The 27,195-nt window shown below is 36.5% G+C and overlaps 1 protein-coding gene across 2 annotated transcripts in view; it reads left to right on the forward strand.

Moving 5' to 3' along the window:
* grm2a (glutamate receptor, metabotropic 2a) overlaps nt 1-27,195 on the forward strand; it is a 40,552-nt gene continuing 13,357 nt past the window's right edge. Inside the window, exons 1-2 of one of the 2 annotated variants that reach the window (XR_014538150.1) lie at nt 1-916; nt 12,903-13,537. Coding sequence is in view for 1 of the 2 variants with exons in the window: in XM_083570787.1 (XP_083426913.1) it covers nt 757-916; nt 12,903-13,537 (795 nt within the window). In the remaining variant the exon portion in view is untranslated. The remainder of the gene's footprint in view (nt 917-12,902; nt 13,538-27,195) is intronic. The other variant, XM_083570787.1, reaches the window with a different exon arrangement.

Genomic DNA, 27,195 nt, shown 5'->3' on the forward strand with positions numbered 1-27,195 from the left:
TGTCCCAAAGTGCGATGCCCACGATGTCCCGTCTAATTTTTTTGACCAACCAGCCTCGGTGTGCCGATGCTCGAGCTTCTAACAAAAAGTGCGCGCGTTCCGACACGCGGCTCAGACTGGGAGACGGCGTGATACAGAGCGAGACGCGTCAGTAGCCAACATCAGCGCGCGACCTTTCCCAGGACCACTCAGAGCATTTCAACTCTTTTCTGCATTTAGTGTTAAGGTAAACCATACAACACCAAGTCAGCGCGACTTGATTGCAGGGATATGAGCGGTGTTTCATTTGACTTATCTATTTTATTTCGTTGCCACTGCGGTCGGGAACCATCCGGAGTTTGCGCTCGCGCTCAGGGCGTCCTTCTCTCTCCTCTTTGGCGCGCGCCAACATGCGCTCCTATTCCGTGTAAATCATACCACATTTTTGACCACAGACTCAACATTTTTCCATGAATTGTCTTTCAGTCTACAGAACCTGACCAGACAAGTTGAGTAATATGTCTTGTATTAGCTCGAGTTTTGAACGTTCACGCGCTCGACATGTCATTCAGTAATATTCCTATTGTTGCGCGTGCGTAAATACAGAGGCGCTTGTGAGGAGTGAACACTGAGACTTTCTGTTGAGCCGAATCGCAGCTCAGGACCTTGGACAGCTCTCCGCGCGCTCACCTCTACAGCCATCCATCCCAGCGGAACCAGCTCCATGCGCGAGCCTGAAGCTGAGCATCACCGAGGAGCCGCAGGACATTTACACGCATGCACGCACGCACACACACAAGCGAAACACACACACACACACACACACACACACACACACACACACACACACACACACACACACACACACACACACACACACACAGAGCCCATCGTAAAGCAACCTCTTCAAGATCTTCCCATGTGACCCGCGCATCAGGTAAGGCTGTCTTAACATTCTCTTATTGCATGACTGAAAAAATTATTATAAAGAAACACGCTCCAGGCATTCTTTGGAGATAAATGATGTGAATGAAATAGTTCATTTACTCAGGTTTGGTTTGTGTCCGAATGCACATGTGCAAAGGAAGCTGCTTTTGTGTGGCATCATGCAAACAGTCGGTGATTTCAGGATCAGACTAAGAAACAGTCAGACTGATGCTATCTTACACTGTAAGTAGAAGAAAACCCATGTCATGTCCTGGACGTGTCATTCAAACAATTATGTCTTATTTAATCTAATGAATGATGTATATTTTATATATATTATATATCAGTATATTCTAAAAAATATACTGATATATAATATAAATAAAATGTACACAATGCATCATACAAAACATACATAATAGTAAAGTGTAATATAGACTCATAATTTTCTTCAAACCGCATGTTTCGCATTGTTGCGAACGCTTACTTGGTTGCTTGTTTATTTATTATTTTAACATTTCATAATATGCATATAGAGATGATCTCAGAAAGATTTTCCAACTTGTCTACCATGTCACCAGCTCAGTCTTTCCCACTATCAAACAGATTTCCACGAATGTGTGCTTTCAATCGATAAGCAGAATGCACTCTTACTGACTTAACGTTAGAAAAAAACCTAATAGTTCAAGCTGATGAGCTGATGAACAGTGCCATGCTCTTGTTGTAGTGTAAGTGTGTTAAAGTGCTTAAGTTCTGTTTAAACAAGTGCTCGTGGAAAGATGAAACATAGCTGTTTTGTTCAATTTTTCACATCAGATTTCACAGATCTAATCTAGTCTGATGTTTGCATAACAGACAATGAGTACCAAAAAAACAAACAAAAAAAACCCAATAACGAAAAACAATGCGGTTTGCGCAGCATATATCTTTAATAATAAATCCTATGTGAGCCTAATACACAACAAAGCAACAAGTGATTAAATAAAGGCAAATTAGTGCCGTTATTTATATATAGATTATTGTTATTTTAGTAAACCTGTGAAGACATACATGATATATCTTATGGTGAAAGCTCTGGGAGTAAATAAAAGCTAAAAGTCGTAGTGTTGAACAGCATTAGAGGCAGCAGACAAGGGCACAGATTCTTGGGTGTAAATAATTCAGAACTTCACTGGGGCTGCAGAACATTCTCTTATCATGTTATGAAGTCCCAAACCCCTTTGGTCCTAATAGAAATCACTTTTAACTGCATAGCAGACACTCACGATCATGTTTGTGTGTGTGTGTGTGTGTGTGTTTGTGTGTTTGTGTGTGTGTGTGTGTGTGTGTGTGTGTGTGTGTGTGTGTGTGTGTGTGTTAATCTCTTAAGCAGGCTAGTTGAATATAAGCTTATCTGAGCATGTGGTCAGAAGTATTATCACACATGGCATGTAAGAAGGACTCTTTATCTGAGACGAACATGACTTGTCTGAGTAATGCCCGACTTCGAGGCATAACCTGGATGACTGATTCCCACAAGAAACAGTCTAGTAAAGGCAAGAAGGCTTTTCCGTCTTGTCAACATCCACAGAGTCTTTAGTAACATAGATAAGGTGTTGGTCTAAAATGACTTTATGGCAGAGAAGATTAGCAACTCCCGAGATTAGTCTGCAATGTCATGAGTGAGTGATAAGTTATACTTGTTTAATCACGGCATCTGACTGTGGGTGCTCCAGAAGGAAAAGCATGAATAAATAAGAGGAAAAATGTTGATTCTAAACAGATATACTAAATCATATAATAAAGCTATTAGGCAAACATTCTACTGTGGGCTACAGTAGGTATTAAAAGGCTGAGTATAGAAAGTTGATCTGAAATTTGTATCGAGATTATTAGAGAACATTTGCAGGACAGTAAAAGAGGTATAAATTGGTATAAATGATAAATTGTGGTTAAAAGCAATTACTTTTTTCTTTAGAATGATTATGTAAATAAAAAAAAATAAAAAAAATTTGCACTTTAGCTGAGAATGTTATTGTGGGAGACGATCAGACTGTCAATAAACACTGTACAAACCCTTGCATTTCAGAGTGCAATGGTGCAAAAATCAGCCAGTGTGCTATAAAAAATATATATGGCCAAATATGAAATTGTCCTCTGCATTTCTAACAAGTGGGAAAGTGCATGTCTGTTAACAGCCAGAGAAAGGTACAATACATGTTTGAATGATTTGGGTCATTTAAATCAATTAATTATTAAATTAAATATGAAATTATTGTCAGCACTGATTTTTGGAAATTCTGAAACTTTAGAGAGAAAATGGAAGTCAAATAATCTGTAGTGTAATTCAATTGTCTATAAAAGCCTTTATGAAGATTGTTGCTGTTTTGGTTGTTTCTTCCTTGTCCAATAAAGTTCCTATTCATACTCTCATTGGTTATGGTTTGACACATGTCATCATACTATAAGATCATTTTAAACCCGCAGACCACAGGTGCATTTCACTCCTACTGTCTCTAACTGCTCACAAGCTGGAAAACAAAGCCCTCACTTAATGAGTGGTCATTGATTAGCCACTGTTCTTGGGAGTTAGGTTGAAGTTGTCCCATCCACAAAAATAATCCTTCAGTAAAAATGTGTGTATTCTTGTGCAAAGGCAAAAAATCCCCACATGGATGGAGGTATAAATAATGAATAATTTATAATTATTAAACAATAATTGGTATACATATTGCAAATTAGAAATATCAGATTCATTAAGTACCTGGGAATTGTTTTTAGTCTTTTTAGGAAAAAATCTGATTCGCATACTGAAGAGAAGAAAACGAACCATCTGTCTACCTTTGGCTTTTTACAAATGAAAGGCAAAAACCATTTAGCCTGTGGCTACCTTTTGGCTCATAAACACTTATTTCTAACAGGTCAATAAGAACACATTGTACACATGGGGTTTGAAACATAAAGACATTTCCTCATAAAACAGGAGGAGCAAGTATAAATAATGCAGTGGGCATGTATAAATAATTCAGCATTTTTACAATAATAGCTTAAATTGTGTAAACTAAGCCATTCTTAATTAGGTTAACTCCTTGTGGCATACTAATTTTTTGGTCATCTCATGCCTTCTTCATCTGGTTAAAACAAACTTCTCAAATGGAAAGACACAGAACTGAGCAGTGCTCAAAGGTCAGATTTCCCCCCCAGCTTGGAGGGGGGGGGGAGTTCAAATAGAAGCTGTACAATAGCTGGAGAGAGTCTAATGTCTTATTAAGGCATATATCTATTCAGCACATTTCTTAAAATCCACTGGCAGCACACGATTCAACTTAATCATTCATTTATTCACAAATTTGCATGCACCATTGGTAGAATTTATACAATAATATGATGTAGAAAGTTGTAAATCCAAAAAAACTTACACGTATATCACATTTATAATTAACATAAAGCCAGAAACTTTAATATTAGAAAAAAAGCAACCAAACTGTTAAAGAAATGTGATGGTAAAGCCTGGCTCTCTCACAGTGCAGGGTCCATGGTTCAGTCCTGAAATAAATAAAATGAATAAACAGCAAAACATACTTTATGAAGAAAAAATAGTTTAGAAGTGTAGCAAGAAGAACAGCTAATAAAGTTAACAGTTTCCAGTAACTCACAGAGGTTTTGGATTTGCATAACAGGTAATGTAGAAGTGCTTTTTATTTGTCATGCTGTACTTTTTGGGACGCTTACTGACTGGTAAACATTTGCTTTAATTACTTTAGTGACTCCCCAAACACACTGCAAACAATGTTAGACTTATTTGGAGTTGAGGTCCGAAATCTGCTTATAATATTTAATCATTAGAAAGTCCACTATGAAGCTTGAAAGAATATTACTTTTCATACATTTAATGCATTTTAAACAGAACACACACCCATACACACACGTGGTCAGGGTTATGGTGGATTCAGAGCTTATTCAGGGAACACTGAAACTATAGGCAGAATGCACTCTAGATAGGATTCCAGTCACACACTCATTCATAATTAGAGGCAATTAAAGCCGAGCAGTTAACCTACCTGCATGTTTTAGGAGACACAAGGAAACCAGAGAACCTAAAAGAAACCCTTATAGACATGGAGAAAGTTTGCAAACTTCAGAAAGACAGTAACTTGGGCTCAGGATCAAACTGGGGAGCCCTAATCTATAAATTGGCCATACTACAATTTTGTAAATTGTAAAAGTGTAAATACACTGTATATTATTAACATTAAATTTTTGTGCATGTCTCTATACCCATTGCCTCATTTAACATCTACTAAATCAACCAAATGAGGAACCAGAGTCATAAAAATATTACCCTATTCTAATAATTATATGGAATTGTTTTACCCAAAAACAGTTGATATCAAGAAAACTTTTAAAATGAATTATCTCACAGGGTTTTTTTGCTCTGTACTATGTTTGCTTCATTACACATTACAAATAGATGAACCAGCAAGTAAGTAAGCACAAATAGATCTATATAATTGACTTCTATTTATTAATTCTTTTTTCTATTTATTAATGCTTTCTTTAATATATTTAAGAGCACTGGAAAGCCCAGCATGGAGTGGTGTATAGGTCTTTGGTTATTACAGTATATGAATAATAAATAGGGTTAGAGTGGGAAGGAAGAGTTCCACTGAAGCAGCAGGGAAAAAGCCCATTGCCTTAGTGCCCACTCTACTGTCTAATCATCCACCTCTCAGAGAGCTTCCACAATCATATTAACGTCAGCAAGAACGGCTCTTGCACAGCGATAATACTTGTGTCAATAAAAAATCCTACTTTCTGGTGGTCCTGCAATTAGTCATAGAACTAAGTGCAAGAGTGGGCTCTCATTTGATTGGGCAGAGAAAGACTGCTGGTTAGGCATATTTCTAAGTAATAGTGCTAGTACTAGACTGCTCTGATGTTTTAGTGGAGCTCCTGTGCAAAATCATTACATGGTTCTTCTTTGTGTAATCTATGTATCTTTGCCTGACTATGTGAATTTGCCAAAAAACACGATTTTGCAAGAAATGTTCAATGTGTCTGTGGTATATGTGACATGCATAATTCTTTTATATACACTATATTGCCAAAAGTTTGTTGAAATCTGGACATAAGTATGGTATATGGTTTTAGCACATCCCAATCCATTCCACTCTATAATCCACTCTTCTGGGAAGATGTTCCACTAGATTTTGGAGTGTGCTTGTAAACATTTGTGTTCTTGAGCTACAAGGGTGTAGTAAAGTCAGGTACTGGTGTAGGGTGAGGAGGCCTGGGGTGCAGTCAGTGTTCCAAATTTTCAGTGTGGCTGTGTGTGTATGTCAGTGCAAGATGTATAATGAGTGTTACATGTAAAAACTTGTCTTTTTCCATTAGAAAGAGGAAAGCAATGACTGGCAGTTAACTCCAGCACTAGCGTTTCTTCACAGGATGAATATCATTTCGATTTTTTTTTTATCATTCTCTTACTATAATGACCACCATTTGTGAAGAACAGCCAAATAAATCTTTTATCTCTTTTTACTGTTTAAAAGGGTTATAACTAACAGCTTTAAAGAACGATAACTCATACTGTATATTTAATAGGTATATGATAATAGCTGGCAGGACAACACATTTACTGTATACTTAAAGTGGAAACTCAGAGTGAATATAATATTGGTTTAGTTTTTGATTCGTTACATAAATAAGATTACAAAAAGAAATCAGAACACTTGCAGTGGGTAAAAGGGATTTACCTAAATAAGACACTGTGAATAGTGGATTACAGTACATGATGCAGCAATGATTGTTTTTTTAAACATACTAATTAACTCAGGCTTAAGTTAATAAAATTAGTGAAGCACGAATGAAGCCCTTATTTTTATAAGTTTAAATAATATTAATTTACTGAAGTGGAGCTGAAGTGCAGGGATTTATATTGTTGTAAAGATATTGAAAGGAAAGTGTTTTAATGATGTGACATTAGGCAAAACGCCAGCACCAAAGGTTCCGACAGATTGGCAATCTGAGTTTCAATATTAAGTCAAAAACATTTTAGGTTCTTTGGTGCTCGGCTTTTATTCGTCGCTAAACGAAAAAGCCAGACACAAAGAGATGATTATCATATAAATGCTGTCGTCTACACCAGACTTACACTGAAAAAACCTACAAACAGATTAACACTTTGGACACCGACACCTGCCACATAGGTATTCCTGCTACATTCATTCGTCTTTTACTTTTCTGTTCCCATGTTCCTCTTTACAGACATCTTTTACTCCTGATGCTATTTTTCCTGTGAACTGGTCAGGCAGTCTGGCTGACTGAGAAACATAATACTATTTGATCAAAATGGTCATTTGGTAAAACAGAACACAGAGGAAGAGGGAGGGATGTGGAATAAGAAAGATGCATGATAAAAAAAGATAATAAAATATTTTTTTTTTACTTGAATTGCATATAAATAAAATAATCCAAGCCAGATTGGCTGGCTGTCACAAAGGTTGAATATATATCAAAAGGTTGAATACAGTCAAAAAGTTACAAATCCTGTCTGAAGTTACACTGAGTAGTGAAATTTCCTACATTTAAACCCTGTCTAATGAGTCTAATGTAGCCACATCACAATCATGTGTGACAGATAACAAGATACACTGTCATGGATTGCCTTTTCTGGTTACTCTAATGTGTATTGCTGTCATTTTGGCAGAAACTGTCATCAAAGCCATCAATGTTTGATGTGATAAACGTATACCAAATGCCTATTTCGCAAAGTGTTCTCTACTTAATATTTGATTTAATATACGTTTTTTGGTTGATAATATAAAACCTGCAGTATATCTACAGTATACTGCAGTCACTAAGGAAATGTAATTTCTCAAGTTAAGTTAAAACATGATTAGTCATCGATAAACCGTTATTCTGCTTTATGTCATGGTGTGATTACATAATGACAGAAACATTCATTTAGAACAAATCTAGATTACATTAAAGGGCACCTCATACATAATAAAAAGCAAGCATTTTATGTGGCCATGGTGTGAAATATACAGTTAGGCCCAGAAATATTTGGACAGTGACACAAAATTTGTTATTTTAGCAGTTTATCAAAACATATTCAAAATACAGTTATTCACAGGCTATTCACATCAAAATTAGCAGAAGGGGTTAGGAATTACAGATACTTATATGTAGCCACCTTTTTTTCAAGGGACCAAAAGTAATTGGACAATTGCCTCAAAAGCTATTAAATTGACAGCATGGGCTGTTCCCTCATGAATCCATCATCAGTTGAGCAGATAAAAAGTCTGAAATTGAGTCCAGGTGTAGCATTTCTGTTTGGAAGCTGATGCTGTGGTAAAAAAAGAACTGTCAGTGGAAGTGAAACAGACCATCATTAGGATGAAAAAGAGAGATAGCAATAATGGTGGGAGTGGCCAAATCAACACTTTGGTACATTCTAAGAAAAAAAAGAGCGTACTGGTAAGTTCAGGAACCTAAAAAGGCCTGGACGTCCACGGAAGACAACAGTGGTGGATGATCGCAGGATTCTTTCCATGGTGAAGTAAAACCCATTCACAACATGCACCGAAGTAAAGAACACTCTGCAGGAAGTAGGTGTAACAGTATCTAAGTCTACCATAAAGGGACTTCATGGGAGAAAATACAGAGGGTTCACCACAAGATGCAAACTATTAATCAGCCTCAAAAAAGGCCAGTTTAGACTTTGCCAAGAAAACATCTAAAGAAGCCGGCCCAGTACTGGAACAGCATTCTTTGGACAGATAAAACTAAGATCAACCTGGACCAGAATGATGGGAAAAAGAAAGTTTGGAGACGGCTTGAACTGCTGATGACCAAAGAACACCACATCCCCTGTAAAACATGGTGGAGGCAGTGTGATGGCATGGGCATGCATGGCTTCCAATGGCACTGGGTCACAAGTGTTTGTTGATAATGTGACAAAAGACAGAAGCAGCCGGATGAATTCTAAAGTGTATAGGGATATAATTTCTGCTCAGATTCAGCCAAACGCAGCAAAGTTGATTGGACAGCGCTTCACAGTACAGATGGACAATGACGCAAAACATACTGCTAAAGCAACCCAGGACTTTTTTAAGGCAAAGAAGTGGAATATTCTGCAATGGCCAAGTTAATCACCAGATCTCAACCCAATCGAGCATGCATTTTACTTGCTTAAGACAAAACGTAAGGCAGAAAGACAGCAGTAACTGAAAACAGCTGCAGTAAAGGCCTGGCAAAGCACTACAAAGAAGGAAACCCAGCGTTTGGTGATGTCCATGGGTTGAAGACTTCAGGCAGTCATTGCCTCCAAAGGATTCTCAACAAAGTATTAAAAATGAACATTTTATTTATGGTAATGTTAATTTATTTGAGCCTCTGAAATAAGGTAACTTTGTATTAAAATAGTTGCAATTCCTAAATATTTCATAGTATATTTTTGTTTAACCCCTCTAATTAAATCTGAAAGTCTGCCCTTTAATTGCATCTTAATTGTTTAATTTCAAATTCGATGTGGTGGCATGCGGAGCCTAAAACATGAAGACTGTGTCACTGTCCAAAAAGTTTGGGGCCTAACTGTACCTTTTATATACCTTTTATGACATTTATAATGATTTCAAGCACTAATCCTGGCGATATGTTATATATATTATAATGTTATTATGTTATATATATGAATTATGAGAGAACACTTAGAAAAGACCAGATTCTATGAGATGGAAGCTGTCACAGCATCAAATTTGGTAACTCGTAAAAGTCACTGATTATGGTAACCACTGCCTCATATCAGTAAGTAAAAACTGTTATCTAAACTCATAATATCATATAATGATGTTTGTGACATGGTTACATACTGTAAGTTTAATAAATAAACAGATTGTCTTATAGTCCAAGGTTGCTTTAAATCTGTCTTCTGTATTATTAAGTATTATAGTGTTGTGTGGATTTTCTTTTCCTCAACATTTTTATATATTATAATTATACACACTTTTGTGCATGTGTAAATGTGCATGTGGTGCACTCCCCAATATCAATACTTTGATTGAGAATGTGTAAAAAACTATTTATGTGCTTAAGGAGAATCATATTTATATCATATTTCATATTTTAAATATATTATATTTCTTTATTTAAGTATATGTGACATGCATAATTATTTTATATACACTATATTGCCAAAAGTTTGCTGAAACCTGGTCATAAGTATAGTATGTGGTTTTTGAGCATCACATTCCACATTTAGTCCTAATTTGCCCTTATAATTGCTTTCACTCTTTGAGGAAGAAGAAGTGTGCTTGTAGACATTTGTGTTCATGAGCTACAAGGGTGTTAGTAAAGTCAGGTACTGATGTAGGGGGTAAGGAGGCCTGTAGTGCAGTCTGTGTTCCAATTCATCCCAAAGGTGTTCAGTAGGGTTCACATCAGAGCTCTCTAGCAGGCCACTCAAGGGCTTCCTCTCAAAACCATGTAAACCATATCATCATGGAGCTCACTTTGTGCACGCCGCACTGTCATGCTGGAACAGATTTGAGTTCAAGTGAACGCTGTTAATACGCCGCACCCAAAGACATCCTATACAGTTGTGTGCCTCCAGCTTTGTGGTTACAGTTTTCAGAAGAACCACATATTGCAGGAAGAATCAGGTGAATCAGGTTTGGCAAAATAGTGTGTCAGGCATTACGTATCGGTCTTTTACGGTTTTATTAATCTTTTAAAAAGTTCTAAGCAGTGTTGCTTTTTTTCTGTTAGAAAGATACATTTTTAGAGAATAGTGCACTGATAAAGGAATTATCCGTCAAAGAAGATATAAATGCCTGACTCTAGTGTGTAAAGAGATAACTAGTGAGTATTATCCTGCAAATCAATTTTGCGAACACACATGTACTCATAAACTGTTCAAAATTCTAAATGGAAGCATACATGAGCAATTCAAAGAGACAGTTCAGGAGATACATCCTGCAAAAAGAAACAGACACTTTTCACAAGGCATCCTAAAATCCCCAGTGGACTCCTCTTCTATGTTCATTGACCAGATTGGCCTTCTCAACCATTGCTCAACCATCTTTCTCTCCCCCCTTTACCACTCTCTCTTCCCCTATCTCTTGGCTGACAAGTTTCCATGGAAACAAAGAGAAGGGAGAAAACCGTAATGAGTCCGTGGATAGGGTCTCATAAAGATGAAGATGTACAGCACATCACATATATCTCACCCTTTGTCTCTCTGTCTCTGACACACCCTTTCTTCTGCAATGCTGTTTGCTATGTGAAGTGTGGTGTCGAATGATAAAATTAGCCAGAAGAGATGGACAGTTAGATGGATTTGGTGGGAACACTACTGTTGTTTAAACATATGAATATATTGTTTGATGTCTGCTAATGGTAAAGCATTAGATTTAAAGTAATTTCTGTTTATGGCAGCGACAGTGTGAAACATAAATATGGGTGTTCACTTTCATCTTTTGTCTTTTTTTTAATCTTTGTTTCTGGTTGCTGTAATTTTAGTTACATTCTGTTGCTGAATCTGGCTTAACTAGTACACACAGCAACCTTTATCAAGCCTTCAGCATTTTACATCAAAACATATGTCTCCTTCCCATTTTTCTTTTAAACTGTCAACTGTCATTTCTTTGTCAGTGTGATCTGTGATTAGTCCTTTAGCATCTTAGGCATTGACAAACCTACACACAACAATATTAATCAATTCTTCAAATAAGTTTATTGATTCATTTATCAGTAAGGGCTTTATCTTGCTCAGGGTACCCATCATGTATGGGATGTGATACGTAAGTTAAGAGAAGCTCTCAACTTTATTAAGCAGAAAGGATAATTAAAAAGGAAAAGCAAAGTCATGATCAAAATTCAGACAAAGGTCAGGTGATGTACCAACAGGATCAAGTCGGAACACTTGGAAGTTGCAATTCCTGCTGGCCAGTTTTGGAGAAAACCTGGAAAAAAACCTCCGGGAAATCATACAAAACCTCCGGGAAATCATACAAAACCTCCGGGAAATCATACAAAAAGTAGGAACAGCAACATACCCCCAAGATCCTGGAGCTGTGTGTTACAGTAGCATTTCTATTCACTGAATCTTTGTATTGCTTGTGAAAAAGTTATTGTAAGTTATTGCAGTTTTAATAGTATTTAGGATATCTGCCAATCCAAACTCTAAACAGTGTTTATGTATATAATATAAAGATTTTTGTTTGTTCAAAGCTTGCTAAATTGGCTTTTTCTAGAAAACAAAGTGATTAATACAAAATCAACATGTTTCTCTCATTTCATTCTCAGGATTGCACATTTCCAATTTCAAGCTTGAACCTGAGATGAATGTTGTCTAACAAAGGTTTTTTCTTTGTTTAAGTAAAATTGTCTATATTTTAAAGGTGGCCTCTGGGTAAAAGAGTCAGCAATTGGCAGAGGTAACCAGATACTTTACATTTTATTTGGCAATAACATACCAATAATTCTTGAATTGAGTGCTTTACAGAAGCTGTTGATTTAATAATTATTGGATAAAAAGGCTCTTCAAAAAGCTAGATTACAGAGCTAAAGCAAACAGGCTTTACACTACAGTAGTCACACTGTCCTTAGGGAACAGTGCCAAACACACACACACACACACACACACACACACACACACACACACACACACACACACACACACACACACACACACACACACACATGCCCTTTATGAACAATAATAATTGTTTTGAATAATAATAATAATAATAAGCTTATATATTGTTATTTATATATTTAACATTTTAGTAAAAAATATAAATCCATTTCACATTTAAATTAAAATTTCAATGTAATTTTTACAGTTTTATGATATGTATTCTGATGTGATTGGAATTCTTGCACAATGGCCATAAGCAGCAATTGTAAGTCTCCACTCCTCTTAACAACACAGTTATGTTAATACAGTCCTGCTATTTTTTTTTTCAAAATTATATCCTCTATTCTCACAACTCTCTCTGTTTAATTCACAGCCACTAATGCCAAAGCTTACCTGTGCCTGACCACAAGCATAGCATCATCAGCACTGCACCATTTGCTGGACAGAGAAAATAAACACATAATAAAAGCTGAGAATTCTGTGTTGCATTTGGCTACAATGGCTAGAAGGCTTCTCTTTCTCCAAGCTCAAGGACATTCCTGGCCACTCCATTTCCTCCTCCTGCTGCTGCTTGTGGCCAAGAGGCCACAGGCTCTTGAAGTATCTGGCTATAGCAGCGATACTGCCAAGAAGGACATCATCATAGAGGGGGATCTGGTGATCGGGGGACTCTTTCCAGTCCATCAGAAGGGTGAAGGCGCAGAGGACTGTGGTCGCATCAATGCACAAAGAGGGATACAGAGACTGGAGGCCATGCTGCTCGCACTAGACGAGATCAATAAAGATAATCGGATCTTGCCCGGTGTCACTCTGGGGGCTCACATTCTGGACACGTGTTCAAAGGACACCTACGCACTGGAGCAGTCGCTGGAATTTGTGCGGGCTGTTCTCACCAAGGTGGATGACAGTGAGTATACGTGCCCAGATGGATCCTATGCCATTCATGATGATGTGCCACTTGCCATATCTGGAGTCATTGGTGGATCCTACAGTGATGTTTCTATACAGGTACAACTTCTATGTTTATTTTTGCTATAAAAGGTTTTAAAAAAAATAACTTATTTGTTCAATATATGTTCACCAGTTGTGTTCAATTCATTTTATTTATATAGATCTTCAAATTCACTGAGTTCAAGCCATTATTACAATGATATAAATTCAGAATATACTCACATGATGAACTCTATAAGAATGCCAACCTAAAACACAATACTAATGACATTATTTAGCACTGTTGATAAACTTAACTACAAATGGTTCAAAACTGTCAATTATATTTCATGGTGATAAAAATTCTAATAACAGTGGCTTTAAAAGGCATTTAAACAGAACCTCTGCATACAAGCTTCAATCCTGTTTTTAATAGCCAATCTTTCCTTATGAAATTCAAACAGAATATTCGTCTGCAAATAAAATGCTTGGCAAATAAAGTACAAAAATAGCACAGCACTATTACTTTTTAAGTTGATGGATATTTCTCTTACTGGACTCAGTTCAGGACATATTCAGTACAATCACAAAAAAAAATTATGACATCACCTAAATTAAAGGTAACCAAATCAATAAGTGCTGTTTGACTACAATCCAACTAGATTACTTAGGCTGTAATTGTTTTGTTGCTACACACATTATGAAAAACTACATACTATAAATTATAATGTTATGCAGCAAAAGCAATATTGTGCTATACAGTTATGAGCCTATTTAATTAAATGCATTAGCTTGTACTATCCTCATAACCAGATGAGTGATAGAGCTGCATACACACCTTTACCTTTATCTTTTGCACGTGTTACCCCCTTCTTCTTTACTCTTTTTCTGAATTGGGCTCATGAGAGTTTAAATCCTTTCTTTTTATCATCCATAATTTTAATTTGGATTGAGCACTCCTTATTGATGTGATCTCGCCCAACCCCCGCCTCTCCTTTATGAGTGTATGATTAAGGGGACTTCTCCGGGTGGTGGGTGCTCCAAGTCCCGACCAGCTTCATTGTAATAATTGACGCGACCGTGCAAATGAGTGGTAAACAACAACAAAACTAACGATCGATTCTTTTTTATTATTATTTATTTATTTATTTATTTTTTGAGCTTGGTCGGCTGCCCATGTCACCTAATGTCACCGCCACTGCCAAGCGGCAATCGAAGCAAGTTTAAAACAGAGCACGCGTTCTACCCTGATTGGAGGCATACTGCGTGTTTGACCAATTCAGTTTATATCCGCTCATAAATAAAGTCCAACGACTGATTTTGCGAAATGTAGTTCAGTGAAAAGTAATTTGACTTTGAAATGTAGTAAAGTTAAATTAAAAGTCTCCTCAAACGGAAATACTTGAGTAATGTACAGATACATGAAAAAAACTAAGTACAGTAACGAATTACATTTACTTCATTACTGTCCTCCACTGGTAAAAACACAAATCAAATTTGATTTGATTTGAAGGCTGAACTGTGTACAGGTGCAAACATTAGACAACAAACCAGTGGTATGACAAGCTAGAAGTAACATGTGCTTACAATGTACTCTTTGGACATCCCATTCTCCATTTAATCCCCATTTGCTCCATTCTTACACTATATTTTGAAGAGTGCTGTAAAGATTTTCGCTCATATAGCCACACAGGGACTGATGCAGTTTGAGGAGGCCTGGAGGTGCAATACGTTTTTTAATACATTTTAAGTTAATCCCTAATGAGCAAGCCAGTGGCAACTGTGGCAAGGAAAAACTCCCTGAGACTGCATGAGGAAGAAACAGTGAGAGTGTCAGGGATCCACCAGCCACGCCTTCTCCTAACCCTCATATCCACCCTAGCAGCTCACCTGATTACTAATCATCATCACCTGGGTCACATCAGTCACCACCGTATATAAACCCCAGTCGTTCACAGTCTCACCGTCCGTTCTACAGCTTAGGCGTACGAACATTGTGGACTTTCACGCTTCATGTGTTTGGACGTTTCATTTGCTTTCTGTGTTTTCTTTTGTGTTTTCTTTCATGCCTACCCGTTTTCTGCTTTGCTCTTTATTTGTTGAGTGAGTTAAGTAAACACCGAATCTTTATCATTCAACCTCCGGTTTCCTGCGAGTTCTTGTGCCTGACAGAGAGGAACCAAACATATAGTGTAGCTAGTAAATACATTTGGAGGATTGCCATTTGTCAGCACGAAATTATCGACTGTGACAAAAAGTCAGTTAAAACGCTGTATAATGCTAAAAAGTAATTCAATAACTCACGACTAGATTGGAAGCAGGGGCAGTTGTATGCCAAGCCTTGGAGTCAAGTGAAAAAACATTAAACTTGTTTTTTTATTTATTGTACTCATCATAATATGCATTGAAGATGTAAAGTGATGACTGCAATTTGCTTTTGTTATTACTGATCTAAAAACCTACTGTGATCTACTGAACACCCTGGCAATTTAGTCAAAATGTTGCCCTATAGTTGTTGTCCATAAGTGTTCTACACTTTTACAAACATAAATGTAAAAGAAGTGCAAAGTGGATTGTTTACATTTAGAATAATTGTATTAATAAAATATATACATGAAATTTTATTTTAAATATTCCACCTGCTAGACCTAATGATTAGGTAAATATTATAATTAGCATATAATTAGTTTTGACTAGAAGTTTTACTTGAATGTACCAAATGTGCTTTATAAATATAAAAAGTGTAAACTACTAGTAACCTGCATTAAGTTTTCCATGCTCAGCTTCTATTCTTAAAGTATCATTAGTTATTCCCCACAGAAACGTTTTCTGCAGTAGTATTAGTAACATAATCAGTGAACATGGCCATTTTTTTTTTTAGAATTTAACATTTGGCTTAAAATACGACAGCTTGTTTACTGAAGAAAAAAGAAAGAAGTGATGACATTTTCACTGGCATCACCTTTAACAGGAATAGATGAGTAAACGAGCTAGTTATAGAGCTAGCCGATATGTGATACACTGAGTATGGCTTCTTCAGGACCTACTTCCACTAACTAATCAAAAACTTTGGTAAACAAATGTCCTTCACTCAAAATAACTTCCTTGTTTGTAGCTGTATATGATCAGCCATGCAGATATTCAGTATAACTACACTTGTGTTGTGTGATATTATATAGATAGAACCAATGCATTCATAGTAAGTAACTATCAGTATAGTGTGATAAAGTCACTCAATGCTCTTATATTACACTTTGGAAAAATAAGTATACTACACTATTTTAAGTGAAATTATCAAAATGATAAAAACCATATATTTTGATATTGCTTTCATTTAATCCCAGTGTGGTTTAACATATAAAATAATGAACATTTATTAGATTTTGAGAACCAGATTTGCATGATCAACTTTCTCTTTTCTATATGTTCAACCCATCTACTTTGCTTCTCTTCAGACAAGTCATGGTGTTGAAAGTACTGTCAGAAGCAGGCATGCCGCAGATGTTAGCTTTAAAGCAAGGTGACAGGATAAATGCTGACAGTTTGATTACTTTGTTCCATGCCATGGGAAAGAGACACGGAAAACGGAGGAACACTAATTGGGTGAATGCTCGGTGTGTTTTGAATACAATCATCTTGTCAGTTTTGAGTTATATCAACATTAATAAAGACATGTAAATATTTGAGTATTGTTAGTTGCCTCCTTGGGATCAGTCTGTCCTCTTTCGTGGTTCAGTGACTTTTAAGCAAAGATTGTGTTCCTTAACCAAAGAATTTGCAGCACAGTTTAACACAGAATCAACTTTCTCTTGTTTCTTTCTTGTTTTAGTCTATTACAAATTATATACAGAACAGCTTGTGGCATAATAATGACTTTCTTGAAGTTTAAACTTGTGCACTTGTGTATTAGCTTCTCAGAAGGGGGTCTGCAATCGAAAGGTCCTAGCTGTAATAAAAGCCACATTAGAATGGCTAACACATCTCTGTAGAAGGGAGTTTCCATTAAGTTGGGAAACCCGATGCTTTGTGTTTGTTCAATTATTCAATTATTATATTGTGATATATACAGTGAGGAAAATAAGTATTTGAACACCCTGCTATTTTGCAAGTTCTCCCACTTAGAAATCATGGAGGGGTCTGAAATTGTCATCGTAGGTGCATGTCCACTGTGAGAGACATAATCTAAAAAAAAAAATCCAGAAATTACAATGTATGATTTTTTAACTATTTATTTGTATGATACAGCTGCAAATAAGTATTTGAACACCTGAGAAAGTTAATGTTAATATTTGGTACAGTGGCCATTGTTTGCAATTACAGAGGTCAAACGTTTCCTGTAGTTTTTCACCACTCCTCCACACAGATCTTCTCTAGATCAGTCAGGTTCCTGGCCTGTCACTGAGAAACACGGAGTTTGAGCTCCCTCCCTTGATATGCTTCTTTCAGAGCCACTCCTTGGTTATCCTGGCTGTGTGCTTCGGGTCATTGTCATGTTGGAAGACCCAGCCTCGACCCATCTTCAATGCTCTAACTGAGGGAAGGAGGTTGTTCCCCAAAATCTCGCAATACATTGCCCCAGTCATCCTCTCCTTAATCCCATGTGCAAAAAAACACCCCCAAAGCATGATGCTACCACCCCCATGCTTCACAGTAGGGATGGTGTTCTTGGGATGATACTCATCATTCTTCTTCCTCCAAACACGTTCAGTGGAATTATGACCAAAAAGTTCTATTTTGGTCTTATCTGACCACATGACTTTTTCCCATGACTCCTCTGGATCATCCAAATGGTCATTGGCAAACTTAAGACATGCCTGGACATGTGCTGGTTTAAGCAGGGGAACCTTCCGTGCCATGCATGATTTCAAACCATGACGTCTTAGTGTATTACCAACAGTAACCTTGTAAACGGTGGTCCCAGCTCTTTTCAGGTCATTGACCAGCTCCTCCAGTGTAGTTCTGGGCTGATTTCTCACCTTCCTTAGAATCATTGAGACCCCACGAGGTGAGATCTTGCATGGAGCCCCAGTCCGAGGGAGATTGACAGTCATGTTTAGCTTCTTCCAGTTTTCTAATGATTGCTCCAACATTGGACCTTTTTTCTCCAAGCTGCTTGGCGATTTCCCCGTAGCCCTTTCCAGCCTTGTGGAGGTGTACAATTTTGTCTCTAGTGTCTTTGGACAGCTCTTTGGTCTTAGCCATGTTAGTAGTTGGATTCTTACTGATTGTATGGGGTGGACAGGTGTCTTTATGCAGCTTACAACCTCAAACAGGTGCATCAAATTTAGGATAATAAATGTAGTGGAGGTGGACATTTTAAAGGCAGACTAACAGGTCTTTGAGGGTCAGAATTCTAGCTGATAGACAGGTGTTCAAATACCTATTTGCAGCTGTATCATACAAATAAATAGTTTAAAAATCATATATTGTGATTTCTGGATTTTTTTTTTTTTAGATTATGTCTCTCACAGTGGACATGCACCTACGATGACAATTTCAGACCCCTCCATGATTTCTAAGTGGGAGAACTTGCAAAATAGCAGGGTGTTCAAATACTTATTTTCCTCACTGTGTATGTATGTATGTATGTATGTATGTATGTATGTATGTATATATATATATATATATATATATATATATATATATATATATATATATATATATATATATATATATATATATATATATATATATATAATCACATCACAATATAATAATTGAGAACTAAGAACTTGTTCTACACAAACATTGTGGTTAACACTTTATATTTATATATACACTACACCACAAAGTTTGTGTAGAACAAGTTCTTAATTCGTAAGTAAGAAGCATCAGGATGCAATTGCCATTTATGATATGGGTTGTGGATTTTGATAAATCTGGCAAATTTAATTTGCATCACACCAAAGAAGGTCTAGACTTTTCTATGGCACTGCATGTCTCCAGTGCATTTAGAAAACCTGGGTTGGTGTGAAAACATTATTATTGTAGTTCTTTCGCTGCTGTATTTGAAAATGTAATGTATTGCAGCATGAAAGAAAAGAACGCATGTAAGACATGAATCATTACTTAGCTTATAGTTGTTTGGAAAAATGCCCGGCCTGTCTCCAATCTCCCACTGAAATGTGCCAGTGGCTAAAACCTCTAGAACAAAGATCAACAGAAATTGCACCAGGAAAATTAAATTGCATGATGAGCCACTCAGCATGCTTAGACAGGAGTTTTCTGTGCTTCTTTAAAACAAATTCTTATCCTGGCCAAGCTGCATGTGCCAAATCTTCCAGCAGAGCATAAACCCAGGCTATAGCTGTTTTATAAGTTTACTTGTTAGTTATGCTGATATTATTTGACAGTAAATGGGAGGGCAGGTCCCTGTAATCAATTTAACCATGATTGGCATATGTATGTCAGTTTATGCACATATGTGCATCCCTTTTTTGCGTCCTTATTTTTTTTTTTATTGTGTGTCTAATGTTACAGTTTACACACACACACACACACACACACACACACACACACACACACACACACACACACACACACACACACACACACACACACACACACACACACACACACACATCAGATTTTAGTCCTCGTATTTTTGTGCTGTAAAGAGGCATTCGTAGGTGCCTTGGTGAGATGCTTAAGCTGCCTGTAATAAAGCACACATCACATTATTGTGGACTCTCAGGTACTATAGTATGGCCAATTATTCAAAATCATGATACAATGCACAGACCCAGACAGACACACATTCACATGGCAGCCCTTGACAATCCCTGTAAAAGTAAAACTATACCAACAGCACTGAGATATCACTTCACAGCACAGCACAGTTCAAGTTCAAGTTTATTTCTATAGCACTTTTCACAATGAACACTGTTTCAAAGCAGCGTTACAGAACATAAGAAATAAAGGGAATAATGTTTGTTTATCCCTGATGAGCAAGAAAAAACTCCCTTAGATATTATGAGGAAGAAACCATGAGAGGAACCAGACTCAAAAGAAAAACCCTTCCTTATTTGGGTGATATCAAGTGTGATTATAAATCTTAAAACAATCCAAAACACTGGAGAGTGAGAACTACCATGAGCACCGGAGTGTGTGATTATGAGTAATGTCCTTTCTACAGTCTTATACAGTCATTTGATGTTGTGGAACCAGGAGCTAGTAAGCAACTCAGTTAAAAAAAAAATAGTTCAAAAAGGTTCAGTGTCCAAACTCTACTTCTTCGAAGATCCATGATCTTCATGAGGTGGGACACAACTGAAGCTAGGACAACCTCAGGGTGCCTCAGGATGGGTAGAGAAAGAGAAGCAGTGGAGAGGAATTGGTGTAGCTGCTGTTCATGATATTAACAAGCACAAGTTGATAATGTGCATGTGATCAGATGTACTAAAGCGCAAGGTTATGATGTGATGTGTGTTATGTGTAGGACTCGCTAAAAAGATACGTTTTTTAAACTGGGAGAGTGTGTCTGAGCCCTGAATACTGTCAGGAAGTCTATTCCAAAGTTTAGGAGCTGAATGTGAGAATGCTCTACCACCTTTAGTGGACTTTGCTATTCTAAGAACTACTAGAAGTCCAGAGTTTTTAAATCTCAAAGAGCGTGATGGAGCTATATGGTCACATTTTCTCAACCTTGTGAAAACTTTGGCTGCTGCATTCTGGACACAGTTCACTTATTGCTGCATAATGTGTAAGATTTTTCAATGATTTTTCAATGATTTTTCAATGATTTTTTAATGGTTTGCTGCTTTATTTATGAATGTGAACATGGTAAGTTTTTCGAAGCTTTCATGGCATTTAGGTGAGTGAGGGTGAGTTTGATAAATGATATATAATTTTAGATAAAGAAAAAATGAGCATGATCGAGTCCAATAATTTTTTCTTTTTTCTTTTTTTTAAGATATGTTCTTTTATGGAAGTGTTTACTATAAAGCCTAGCCCACTGACTAGTGCTGGTTAACTATAGAAAAGATTTGTTGTTGATCAAAATGCAATCACATGTGTAAAAGAAATGTGGAGTACAATGCACAAATAGGACTGTTTATCATTACTGTCATGCAGAAGACGGTGCACACCGTAAAGCTAATTTTTATTGCATTGCTCTTATGCTGCTTGATCTCTGGAGCAGGATGATTGCTTTTTGAAGAATTAAATGCTGTCTTTGCATCGGAACTGAATATAATTCCCTATTGAATTGCATTTCGCTTTTGTTTATGTCATGCTGCAGCACGACATTGAAATGCAGACACCATCCAACCAAAGCCCTAAGCTGCACATGTAATAAGAGATGAAAAGAAAAGAGAAATTTCCTAAAGCAAAGTTATCAATAATTTAAATAATTGCTGTTTATTGTTTTTTATTGGCTTATAGTTTCTTTGCCTTTACTGCACTGAACCCTCTATCAAAAATAGTTAAAAATTTGTCAGAAAACATGATAAAAGTGTTAATATGATTAGAAAACTTACAACAAAACTATTGATTTAGATGATAACATTTCAAAAGATTTGATTACAGTTATGTACCTCGTGCACTTATAATGGTTTTATAAAAATTACAATGTTCTTGCACATAGACCATGTAATTCATTGCTATATAATCTTCTACATGAAATTCAGAATCAGTTAAAAAGTGTGTCAAATCTTCCAAAGTAATACAGACAGTAGTATTTCCATGTATAGCAGACTCCCATATCCAGAGCAATGTAGAAATCATTTTATACAACTCAGGGTTCAGCAATGGCAGCTTGGTGGTGCTGGGATTTGAACTCATGACATTTTGATCGGAAGTTCATCTTTCCCCCACTTCCCAAATGCATGCATAAAGCAATAGAAATTAAGGCTTGAGTAACTTTTCCATTTTTACAGTAGCATGGAGATTTTGTTATGCACTTAAGTCAGAGAGTGCTGAAATAGACTGATATGTTGGAAAGAAGTCTATCTGTTCCATGACATGTGACACTTTAGAAACACTTTCAGTTGGAATTACTTTTAATGTGCTCTGAGTCAGTGTGCACAGTCACTATGGGGCATGAAGCAAAAAGTGGTAGGTGGAGACTGTGACAGGTATAAATCAAGTAGGCAGATATAACAAGATATTTATTTAGTATGTCTTGTATTAATTTAGTATTCTTTAGACTAGATTATGTTATTAATTATATAAAGTTATATGCATAATGATGTATTAATTGATTTATTTAAAGAATAATTCAGTTTATTGTATTTAGTTAGTATTTGGGGAAAGATCCTTTTTTATATATTGAAATGGCACAACATGAATAATGACCATTCACAAAATGATATCAACTTCATCCATGTACCTACACTATATAGCCAAAGTGTGGGGACACATGGTCACACACATTGATCTAGAATGTCTTTTTATGCTGTAGTTCTATGTTTTCATGCCACTAACTAAATGGTTCCAAAACATGATCCAGGATGACAATGCTCCTGTGCATAGAACAAGGTGCATAAAGTCATGTTTACCAAGGCTGGAGAGGAAGGAACTAAAGTGGCTTGCATACTCACATAACATCAGTGCCTGATGCTAATAATACTCTTGTTAGAGGGTCTAGCAGATTTCCTTAATTTTCTCATCATAGAAGGAGGCACATTCATCAGCAGTCAGGGAGGATTGAGCAGGTGTGGCAGGGGGGTTGAGTAGTGAAGAAAATATGTTGTGGCGCTAACGAGGATCTTGTGCAGAGGCCTTGAGCTTTCCTTGTAGAAGGCAGTATTAGCAGAAGTCACATTTTGAGATCTGAGTTCTCGTCGATTGCTGCGCAAAACCTCAGACAGCCAGGGTGTGGGACAAGAAGTCTTCTTCGGTTTTGTAGTCAAGGGGCATAAAGAGTCCATGGTTGAGGAAAGAGAGGAGAGGAAGGAGTCAGTAGCAAAGTCCCAGGGTAGAGAGGAAAAAGAGTCAGGGTCAGGAAGTGATGAAAGAGTACAGGAAGCTACAGAGGAGGGAGAGATTGAGTGAAGGTTAAAATGGATAAGAGAGACATGTAAATTGTTTTTAGGTAGAATAGGAATAGTGTTTGAAAAGGAAACCAGGTGATGATCATAAATTTGAAGTGAAGTGGCAGTCATGTCTGTAGCTGGGGTATGGGGGGTGAAAACCAGGTCCAGGACATTTCCTCCATTGTGTGTTGGAGGGCAGCTGTTAAATGTCAAGGAGAAGGTATTCAGAAATGTCAGGAGGCAAGATGACTGAAGTTTGTCAGATGGGAGGTTGAAGTCACCAATAACTGTCAGAGGGGTGCTGTCAGAAGGAAAAGTACTGAGGAGTGTGTCCATCTCTTCTAGGAAGTCTCCAAGGGGACCAGGAGGCTGGTTAATGACAATGATAAAGAGGTTGCTTGTAGAGGTAACTGAAACTGCATGGAATTCAAAAGAAGACATGGTTGGATGAGACAAAGGGAGAGGTGTGAAACACCATCTCCGTGACAACAGTAAACCTGTACCACCACCTCTATCAGTTTTTCATAGGCAGAAGACAGAGGAGCTGGTGTAGCAGTGTTCTGTGGGGATGTCCAGGTCTCAGTAAGTGCCAGAAAGTCGAAGGTGTAGTGGGAAGCCAAGTCTGTGTCAGCTTTCCTTACAGCAGCCTGGCAATTCCAGAGCCCATCTGCCACCACTGTTTGCGATGGAGACAACAGAGATGGCTAGATGAGGTTACTGGTAATGTGACCTCTGTTCTGTGGATGAGAACGTGTCTGTAAGAGGTGACTACAGAGATGGGTTTAAGACACATGTCTGATCTCCCAATTTAAGATCAATGTATGAATTTTAAGAACACAAAAGAACATATATATATATATATATATATATATATATATATATATATATATATATATATATATATATATATATATATATATATATATATATATATATATGAACTATATACACTATATATGAACTAATAAACACTAAGCATTACTGGCCTCAGGGGTTCACTTACAACCAGCCACTTCAATATAAGTGAGTAAGCCCTGCCAGTGAGACTGAAACTACCCTTTATTAATCACCTGATAGAACTAATAAGCACAGACCAACACTTTAAAATCAACTGACTTAAGTAGATATACAAAGTTAGAATCCTACCTTACCAGAAGAGAGTACATTGAAGATAGAGCTTAAGCACACACAAGCCCATACAAGATCCAACTACAGAAAAGAGGTGATGCTGTTTGTGTGTTTCTGTAAGTTTCTTTGTGTATAGGCAAAGTTCATGAAGCTGCAGAGGCTCTATTCTGTTGCTTCATCTGCTGGGGTAGAGAGAATCTGTGCCAGCTCCAGATAGAAATTCAATGTTCTTTTACCGAACAAAAGCTTTAGCACTATCGTTCTGCTATGATGTATGACTATGATCATTTTTCAAATTACTCGTCATTTTCAATTGCCATTCAATTGTTCATAGTCAGGGTGACAGGACTAGAATCTTGTTCCACTATCACTCTGAGGGACATCAAGTACAATATTGCCATTTTGCTCATTAATAAAAATATTTGAGGGGACAAGAACCTCTGATTAACAATATACTGTGATCGTGTAGCAGACACTTAATGATAATAAACAAGACTTTTTCTATTGGGGCAAATTCTCCATGGAAAATAATGTAATATTCTTTTGATTTGATGTTTGATACTGACACTTCTACTGTAACTCCTTATATTTTTCACTCCATTTCTACAGAATGCTCAGTGCACCCTTTTGAGATATACTGTATCTAAGATGTTATCTAAGATGTTTGTCTTACAAGCTTATGACCTAGAAAATGTATTTTATCTACAACCTCTTTAAAAACCATTTAAAAATCACTAAAGCTCCCAAGCAGTTTAATGCCCAAGGAAAAAAATACAAATTACACGCATACATTATTTAGTTAATAATTTCTATTCAAAATACATATTTTGCTAATATTCTACTTGCTAATATTTTACTCTTTCTATGCCACTATTTAAACTAATTTGTTATCAATGCTACATATGTTCCATGCAACACAAAGTGATCTTAATGTCTTTCAGAACAGAGAAAGAAAAGCCTATAATGGGAATAAATTTTCCTGAACTAGATTTTGTTTTTGTTTTTTTAACTGATTTGTAGTTTGATTGTGATTTAGTGCTGTATAGTGCTGACTGGCCAATAGAAAGAGCTACTAATGCACTTACTTGTAGTTTGACAACAAATGAATAAATAGCTTAATCATCTGAAAAAAACAGTATTAATAGCAAATAAAGCTTTATATAAACTAGCAAATGTAATTTGTCCAATTTATTTTAAAGAATCTCTTCCAGAATTGTAACATAATACATATGAGAAATATACACATGTAGTGTAATAAATAAACAGTTTATTTATTTTCCATCTGTAGTATCACAAGTAGATTTTAACCAATTTAGAAATAACCTTTTTAACTGGATGCATAAACTTCTCACCTATTAATTTCTATCCACAGCACAACTCCCACCTGTCACATAACATCCTCTCATATGCCCAAGAGGAAGAATAAAAACCAAACACCAATCTTTTTGAACAGCTTCTCATGCTGCCTCACAGGGCTTGACCTCAATAAGGCACTTGTGAGTGACTGGTCAAACCCTTACAGCCAAAAATTCCCAATTTGAAATTCAGTGCAATATATTTTTTTATAAAGCAGTTCTATAAACAAGAAATCCATATAGAGTATTTTTTTTCCCACACAATATAGATCATTTGTTTTTAACTTGGCTAGTGGAAATAAATGTTGAAGAAGCCACATTTTGTAGTCTGTGTGCTAACTGGCTAGTTCATTGGCCAACAATTCTTATAAAAAGGTTCCTCGTGTCAAATTTGGTGCCCTGTCTTTATTTGTTTTTTTTTTTAATCTTATGAGCTCCAATATTTTAAGTTAAATAGGTGCATTTAGGTTAAATATGCTGAATTAGGTTATACAGTATTCCTGTAACATTGATAATGTTGCTAATTCTATTATACTAATAGTTTTAATCTAGGAAGTGGAATTTCACAGACATAGTGAAAATCCCATTCATAAAAAAAATATAGGCACTTTTGAAACACTGATAAACCAGTGGAATTAGGGAAGTGTAACTATATGTGTTTTATATATTCCTCAGCATGTTGTTTGCTTTTTAGTCTGTTCAGAATTAATGTGTGCACAAGCACATGTACATTCATGTTTGCACATGTGTGTGTCTGCGGTTCAGTATGTCTAATCCTGTGGTAGACATACTGAACTATTGCAGAATTGAAGACAGGCACTAATCCACAGGGAAAACAAGATGGACTTTTCATGTTGAGAAAATCTTCACAACCCCAGTCACCAAACCCCAGTCAGAATGAAGCTATTTTCCTCTCTCTCTTTTTATCCTTCCCTTCAAGATTCCTTCAGTCTGTTTTTTTTCCCTTATCTTTCCTCTGTCTTTCACACTTGCTTCCATTTTCTTTTCAGGTCTCTGTCATTTCCTCTTGTGGCTTTTTCTCTCATACAGTAGCTTTTTTTGTCCTTTATATCCTTCTTGGTTTTACTCTTTTCATTTGTCTATTCACATTTATTATAAATGCTTTCTTTCTTCAGTATACATTCTTTATACTCTCTACAGTATGAATGAATTTCTATAGTTAATTTTGAGTAACGTTGTAGATAGACTGGAATAATGAAATTTGTTTAAATAATTGTATATTTTGAATGCATATATGCTAAAATGGGGCTGAAATAGC

Source organism: Silurus aristotelis, assembly GCF_946808225.1.
Source record: "Silurus aristotelis genome assembly, chromosome: 2".
NCBI classification, from domain to species: Eukaryota; Metazoa; Chordata; class Actinopteri; order Siluriformes; family Siluridae; genus Silurus; species Silurus aristotelis.